Source organism: Bombina bombina, chromosome 4, assembly GCF_027579735.1.
Source record: "Bombina bombina isolate aBomBom1 chromosome 4, aBomBom1.pri, whole genome shotgun sequence".
NCBI lineage: Eukaryota > Metazoa > Chordata > Amphibia > Anura > Bombinatoridae > Bombina > Bombina bombina.
This window is the reverse complement of record NC_069502.1, coordinates 435,281,314-435,289,337: the sequence shown is the minus strand read 5'-3', so window position 1 is coordinate 435,289,337 and position 8,024 is coordinate 435,281,314. Positions and strand designations below refer to the sequence as shown.

The window sequence follows — 8,024 nt, the reverse complement described above, 5'->3', positions numbered from 1 at the left end:
ATTATCTCTTTACATAATGTGGATCATAAATTGATAGAATTTGAAATCCTTAGATATTTAAAAAAAAATAATAATAATAAATAAAAAAATCAAAGCAATCTTTCGTCTTGCTACTTACTCTTCCAACTCAGCTTTTAGAGACTTCCCTAGCCTGAGTATTGCTTTAAGAAGGTAAGTTTTCACTTCCAGAAGTTAAACTATAGTGGTAAAGTTAAATCTATGTGGACAAAACTTCCAGATGTTTTAGAACAGATTTGGTTTTGTTAGAATAATTAAATAAATTTTTGTATTTGTAACAGAGCTGTGCAACAATTAGTTCCAACAGTCTTTGTGCCCACTTCACAATCAGTAGTAAGGTTTACAGAACCCATTTCTAGTTTAACTAGACATTATTTTATAGTAAACAATCTAGTAACCAACTTTCTGTCTTCTAAAGAACTCTAAAAAAAATCCTTATGGTTTGCACAGAAAATAATCATACATCATAATTCTTCCCAAGAAAAACTGTACACTTTAAAGTACCACTACATAAAAGAATGTTTTTAATGCCACCTTGAGAAAAGGTTTGTGCAAGTATTTCAGCAGACACAGCATTTACTCCATGAGGTGGACCTAGAGTATAATTGTTAAAATGCCTTTCTATCACAAGAAATTGGTTAGAACAATCAAGAGCCATACAATGTATCTATTATTTAGTCCTTTGTTAATAACTGTCCTTTCACAAATGAAATAACATTAATCATTAAAGTTTTTTTTATGGCAACAGGCACTTTTAATGAGAAATGGCTAGACTCCAAGTGGTTACTGCTTCAACACAGATACGACAATCCACTGGTCACTGCAGAATAGTCTAATTATAGTAGAGTCGTCTCAAGGTATACGCTTGTGGTTTTCAGTTTTCTCGTAAAAAGAATCTTGTAGTGTCTATATAAAGTGAGAGAGTTCAGACACCAAGATAAGGAGCAGCGACATTGGAAAACAGTTAAATAAGACTGGTGTTAGACAGCTGTGAACCTACCCATGCAATAAAACCCCCTTGCAAATAGGAGGGAAAATGCAATGACTAAAGAATGACAGTATGAACACAATTCATTTAAAAAAGAATTGTGTTTCATTAAAAATAATATATATATTTTTTTCTAAACAAAAAAAAATATATATAGAGGTTATTTTAGGTAAGGAACAAAAGTGCTGAGTTTTAACCACTGGTAACACTCTTCTGGATCCCTCTCATGCTACTACTCAAAAGAGCAGATATCTGGGACTCAGACAGTGAGCTTTATACCTCACTGAGTGGCTGCTCTTCTGGGGTAGATGTGATGTAGTGATCAGCAGCTGGAGCAAAACATTAGTCTTGTTAAAAGTAGGGGGAGGCTAATCTTCCTCATCCTCGCTGATCTCATAGGATTTAGCAGAGGGTCGTGAGCGTCGTCGTGGTGATGCTGGAGGAGAATTCTTGGTAGAGAAGGGCCAACGAAAAGATGGGGAGGGTGACCGCTCCCGAGCTGGGCTGCTGCTGGGGCTTTGCTTTGGGCTGATGGCTTGGAGCATCCTTCCTTTGCCTTCCTTTAGCATGTGTTTCTGCCAGTAAGAGAAGGCCACATTTAAACATACAATATATCCAAAACAAAATGACCAATGCAATAAGTAGTATTTTATAGTAGATGACAAAATGACCTGTACATTTTAAGTCTTTATCCCAAACATAAATGTAACTATGACAGCATATCTGTAAAGGAGTAATTAATCTGCTGACCTGTTCTGGAAATCTCTAAAATAACCTTCACGGATGTTTGCAAATCCCTAATGTACCTCAAATACATGCATCAAGCCTATATTTAAAAAAGTGCACCAACATTCTACAAGGTAAACATGCAGTACATACAACACATTCTCCATTCCCAACCAACAGCAAGGTACTCCATGACCCACTGGCAAAGCCAAATGTAAATATGTCCTTTACTGAAAGGTGAACATTAAAGGGGCAGTGTACTGTAAAACTGTTTTTTTCTTAATGTGTCTCCAGTTACTTGTTATACAAGCTGCAGAGTATCAGATATCCTTAGTTTATCACTTTCTTTACACACATATGCTTCTTTATATTATCTGTGTAAACCAAACCCAATACTTAGAACAAATGAAAAACAAAATTTATGCTTACCTGATAAATTTCTCTCTTTCCTGGCATGGAGAATCCACCACATCATTCCAATTCATATTGTGATATCCAACTCCTGGCCAGCAAGAGGAGGCAAAGAGCACCCCAGCAAAGCTGTTAAGTGTAACTGCCTTACTCATAAACCCCAGTCATTCAACCGAAGGAAATGGAAAGGAAGAAAAACACAAGGGTAAAATGGTTCCTGAGGTTAACAAAAAAAAACAAACTACTGAATTATATTAAAAAAAGAGGGTGGGGTCATGGACTCTCCATGTCCGGAAAGAAAGAAATGTATCAGGAAAGCATACATTTAGTTTTCTTTCCTATGACATGAAGAGTCCACAACATCATTCCAATTACTAGTGGGAACCAATACCCAAGCTAGAGGACATGGCATGAACAGGGAGGGAGAAAAAAGGCAGGAGGACCTAAACAGAAGGCACCACCGCTTGAAGAACCTTTCTCCCAAAAGAAGCCTCGGCCAAGGCAAAAGTATCAAATTTGTAAAACTTGGAAAAAGTATGTAGACAGCACCATGTTGCCGCCTTGCAAATCTGATCCACAGAAGCTTCATTTTTGAAAGCCCAAGAAGAGGAGACAGCCCTAGTGGAATGAGCCGTAATTCTCTCAGGAGGCTGCTGTTCAGCAGTCTCATAAGTCAAATGAATAAAACTTCTCAACCAGAGAGACAGAGAAGTAGAAGTGGCCTTCTGGCCCTTACGTTTTCCAGAGAAAACAACAAACAAGGCAGATGATTGCCAAAAATCTTTAGTAGCTTGCAAGTAGAATTTTAGAGTCTGCACAACATCCAAGTTATGCTAAAGATGTTCCTTTTGAGAAGGAGGATTAGGCCAAAAAGAAGGAACAACAATTTCCTGATTAATGTTTTGATCAGATACCACCTTAGGAGGAAACCCCAATTTAGTACGAAGCAGCGCCTTATCAACATTAAAAATAGGGTATGGGGAATCACACTGCAGAGCTGAAAGCTCAGACCCTCTGCAAGCGGAACAAATGGCAACAAGAAACAAAACTTTCCAGGATAACAGTGTTATATCAACAACATGCATTGGCTCAAACGGAGCCTGCTGCAAAACTTTAAGAACTAAATTAAGGCTCCACAGGGAGCAACAGGTTTAAACACAGGCCTGATTCTAACCAGGGCCTGTACAAAGGCTTGAACATCTGGTAGGTCTGCCAGACGTTTGTGCAAAAGGATAGATAACGCAGAAATCTGACCCTTTAGGGTACTGACCGATAAACCCTTATCCAGGCCATCCTGAAGAAAAGACAAAATCCGAGGAATCCTCACCCGACTCCAGAACCCCTTAGATTCACACCAATAAAGATATTTACGCCATATCTTATGGTAAATCTTGCAAGTAACCGGTTTTCGAGTCTGAATCATAGTTTCAATGACCGCTTCAGAAAAAACACGTTTAGAAAGAATTGAAGGGCCACTATAATAGTTTTTTATTTGGGAGTTAACAAAAAGTTGATGACCCGATTAACAATTTATTAATATACATGTATTAGAACTAATTTGCGGTTTTAAAGATATTTTACTTACAAATTTATAATGATTCCACTGCCCACTGAGACCTGCTATTCGGCTTCCAATAATTCTAATCGGTCGCACGACCGACATGTAAGTTGAAGCCTGCGCAGTCAGTGTTTCCTCAGCTCCTTGCAGCATAGTGAAAGAAGATCTGGCCCCTCTGCACGCATTCATTTGAGAGCTGTCGGCAATGGTTGCTATGGCAACCTATGAAGCGTCCTGCATTGCCAACAGCGTTCTACATGAAAGGAGCAAAGTTCACTGAGTGAAATAATTTAAACGGTCTTTGGTTTTTGAGCTTCTGGCAAGCTCAAAAACCAAAGACCGTTTAAATTATTTCACTCAGTGAACTTTGCTCCTTTCATGCAGAACGCTATATCACCAATGCAGGACGCTTTTATTTAATTAAATAGCTGCTATATTTTCATTTTGATACCGCTGCTATTTGGATAGTAAAATGGATCCAGGTACAGCAGACTGCCTAAAAATCTAAACTGAGTTGCAACATTTACACAAGCTCTGCTAGCGTGTCAGTGTGAATTCTGTGAGCGTGCGGTTGAGTTCCTGCTCCCGTGCCTGATCAGCAAGGCAATGCTAATTGGACATGGGCAGATAGGGGGGGAAAAAAACACCCATTTTTATAGCCGTTTTACAGAGGATCGTTTTTGGACTATTTTTCAAACTTTGAGGTAACTTTTAGCGTACCATTAGCACTCGTCTTTTTTTTGTTTTTGAATTCATTCTATTAAATATGTTTTTAATTTATTGGTATAGAAATCTGGGGCCTTTAAGCGTTCAATCACCAAGCAGTTAGCTTCAAAGAATCTAAGTTTGGATGGAGGAAAGGACCCTGAAGAAGAAGGTCTCTCCTCTGAGGTAACCTCCAAGGAGGTAGAGATGACATCGTTAATAGATCCGCAACCAGATCCTGCAAGGCCATGCAGGAGCTATTCGTTTTACCGATGCTCTCTCCTGTTTGATACGAGCAATGACTCGTGGAAGTAGAGCAAAACGGAGGAAACAGATAAGCCAGAGAAAACTTAAATTATGCTTACCTGATCATTTTCTTTTCTTCTGACGGGAACAATCCACAGCTGCATTCATTACTTTTGGGAAATAAGAACCTGGCCACCAGGAGGAGGCAAAGACACCCCAGCCAAAGACTTAAATACCTCCACCACTTCCCTCATTCCCCAGTCATTCTGCCAAGGGAACAAGGAACAGTAGCAGAAATATCAGGGTGAAAAAAGGTGCCAGAAGAACAAAAATTAAATAACGCCGCCTCATAGATAAAGCACGGGCGGGGAGCTGTGGACTCTTCCCGTCAGAAGAAAAAAGAAAATGTATGCTTATCTGATAAATTTGTTTCTTTTACGATACGACGAGTCCACAGATTTCATCCTTACTTATGGGATATCGCCTCCTGGTCAGCAGGAGGAGGCAAAGAGCACCACAGCAGAGCTGTATATATAGCTCCTCCCTTCCCTCCCACTCCAGGCATTCGACCGAAGTTAGGAAGAGAAAGGAAAAGCCAAGGTGCAGAGGTGACTGAAGTTTAACAAAAATAAAGACCTGTCTTAGAAAACAACAGGGTGGGCCGTGGACTCGTCGTATCGTAAAAGAAACAAATTTATCAGGTAATCATAAATTTCCTTTTCTTTTACAAGATACGACGAGTCCACAGATTTCATCCTTACTTATGGGATACAATACCAAAGCTATAGGACACAGATGAAAGGGAGGGACAAGACAGGAACCTAAACGGAAGGCACCACTGCTTGAAGAACCTTTCTCCCAAAAGCAGCCTCGGACGAGGCAAAAGTATCAAATTTGGAAAAAGTGTGAAGAGACGACCAAGTTGCAGCCTTGCAAATCTGTTCAACAGAAGCATCATTTTTAAATGCCCATGAGGAAGCCACAGCCCTAGTGGAATGAGCCGTAATTCGTTCAGGAGGCTGCTGTCCAGCAGTCTCATATGCAAAACGGATGATACTCTTCAGCCAAAAAGAAAGAGAGGTAGCCGTAGCTTTCTGACCCCTACGTTTTCCAGAAAAAAACAACAAATAATGAAGATGATTGACGAAAGTCCTTAGTCGCCTGTAAGTAGAACTTCAAGGGACGGACTACGTCCAGATTATGTAACAGACACTCCTTCTTAGAAGAAGGATTAGGACACAATGAAGGAACAACAATTTCCTGATTAATATTTTTGTTGGAAACAACCTTAGGAAGAAAACCAGGTTTGGTACGCAACACTACCTTATCGGAATGAAAAATAAGATAAGGAGAATCACATTGTAATGCCGAAAGCTCAGAAACTCTGCGAGCAGAAGAAATAGCAACCAAAAATAAAAATTTCCAAGATAATAACTTAATATCTATGGAATGCATAGGTTCAAACGGAAACCCATGAAGAATATTAAGAACTAAATTCGAACTCCAAGGAGGAGCAATAGGTCTAAACAAAGGCCTGATTCTAGTCAGAGCCTGACAAAAGGATTGAACATCTGGAACATCTGCCAGACGCTTGTGTAGCAAAATAGACAAAGCAGAAATCTGTCCCTTTAAGGAACTTGCTGACAACCCTTTCTCCAATCCTTCTTGGAGAAAAGATAAAATCCTAGGAATCCTAACCCTACTCCATGAGTAGCCCTTGGATTCGCACCAATAAATATATTTACGCCATATCTTATGGTAAATTTTTCTAGTAACAGGCTTACGTGCCTGAATCAAGGTATCAATGACCGACTCAGAGAACCCTCGCTTAGATAAAACCAAGTGTTCAATCTCCAAGCAGTCAGCTGCAGAGAAATTAGATTAAGATGATGGAAGGGTCCCTGAATGAGAAGGTCCGGCCTCAATTGAAGCTTCCACGGTGGCAGAGATGACATGTCCACCAGACCGGCATACCAAATCCTGCGAGGCCACACAGGAGCGATGAGGATCACCGAAGCCCTCTCCTGTTTGACTCGAGCAATCACCCGAGGAAGGAGAGCAAATGGAGGGAACACATAAGCTAGGTTGAATGACCAAGGCACTGCCAAGGCATCTATCAGTTAGGCCTGAGGATCCCTGGACCTGGATCCGTATCTCGGGAGCTTGGCATTCTGACGAGACGCCATAAGATCCAGCTCCGGCCTGTGCCATCTGAGAACCAGGTCGGCAAAGACCTCCGGATGGAGTTCCCATTCTCTCGGATGAAACGTCTGCCTGCTCAAAAAATCCACCTCCCAGTTGTCCACTCCTGGGATGTAGATTGCCGACAGATAACAAGAGTGAGCTTCTGCCCACTGAATTATCTTGGCTACTTCTGTCATCGCCAAGGAACTCCTTGTTCCTCCCTGATGATTGATGTAAGCTACAGTTGTGATGTTGTCCGACTGGAACCTGATGAATTTGGCCGAAGCCAACTGAGGCCAAGCCTGAAGCGCATTGAATATTGCTCTCAATTCCAGAATATTGATGAGAAGTAGAGACTTCGACCGAGTCCACACACCCTGAACCTTCAGGGAGTTCCAGACTGCACCCCATCCTATCAGGCTGGCGTCCATTGTCACTATCATCCATGAGGGTCTGCGGAAGCATGTCCCTTGGGACAGATAATCTGGCGACAACCACCATAGAAGAGAGTCCCTTGTCTCCTGATCCAGATCTATTTGAGGAGACAAATTTGCATAATCTCCATTCCATTGTCTGAGCATGCTCAGTTGTAGAGGTCTAAGATGAAAACGAGCAAACGGAATGATGTCCATTGCTGCCACCATCAATCCAATTGCCTCCATGCACTGAGCCACTGACGGCCGAGGATTGGACTGAAGGGTTCGGCATGTATTCATAATCTTTAACTTTCTGACTTCCGTCAAAAAGATTTTCATGGATAAAGAGTCGATTAGAGTTCCCAGGAAAGGAACCCTTGTCTGTGGAATTAGTGAACTCTTTTCTAGATTCACCTTCCACCCCGTGAGTCCTTAGAAAGGACAGAACAATGTCGGTGTGAGACTTTGTTAGTTGATAAGACGACGCCTGGATCAGAATATCGTCCAGATAAGGCGCCACTGCAATGCCTCGCGGCCTGAGAACCGCCAGCAGAGACCCCAGAACCTTTGTGAAAATTCTGGGTGCCGTGACCAGACCAAAAGGAAGGGCCACAAACTAAAAATGTTTGTCCAGAAAGGCAAACCTCAGGAACTTGTGATGATCTCTGTGGATAGGAACATGAAGATATGCATCCTTTAGATCCACGGTAGTCATATATTGACCCTCCTGGATCAATGGAAGAATGGTCCGAATAGTTTCCATCTTGAAGGA

General features: G+C 41.3%; 1 protein-coding gene across 4 annotated transcripts in view; it reads right to left on the bottom strand.

Annotated features, from left to right (window-relative positions):
• Positions 1-519: 519 nt before the first annotated feature.
• The window catches only part of LOC128656390 (choline-phosphate cytidylyltransferase A), a 125,630-nt gene continuing 118,125 nt past the window's right edge, over positions 520-8,024 (bottom strand). For all 4 annotated transcript variants that reach the window (XM_053710264.1, XM_053710266.1, XM_053710265.1 and 1 more), the window contains one exon: positions 520-1,581. In XM_053710264.1, coding sequence (XP_053566239.1) covers positions 1,375-1,581 — 207 coding nt within the window. In that variant the 3' untranslated portion in view covers positions 520-1,374. The remainder of the gene's footprint in view (positions 1,582-8,024) is intronic.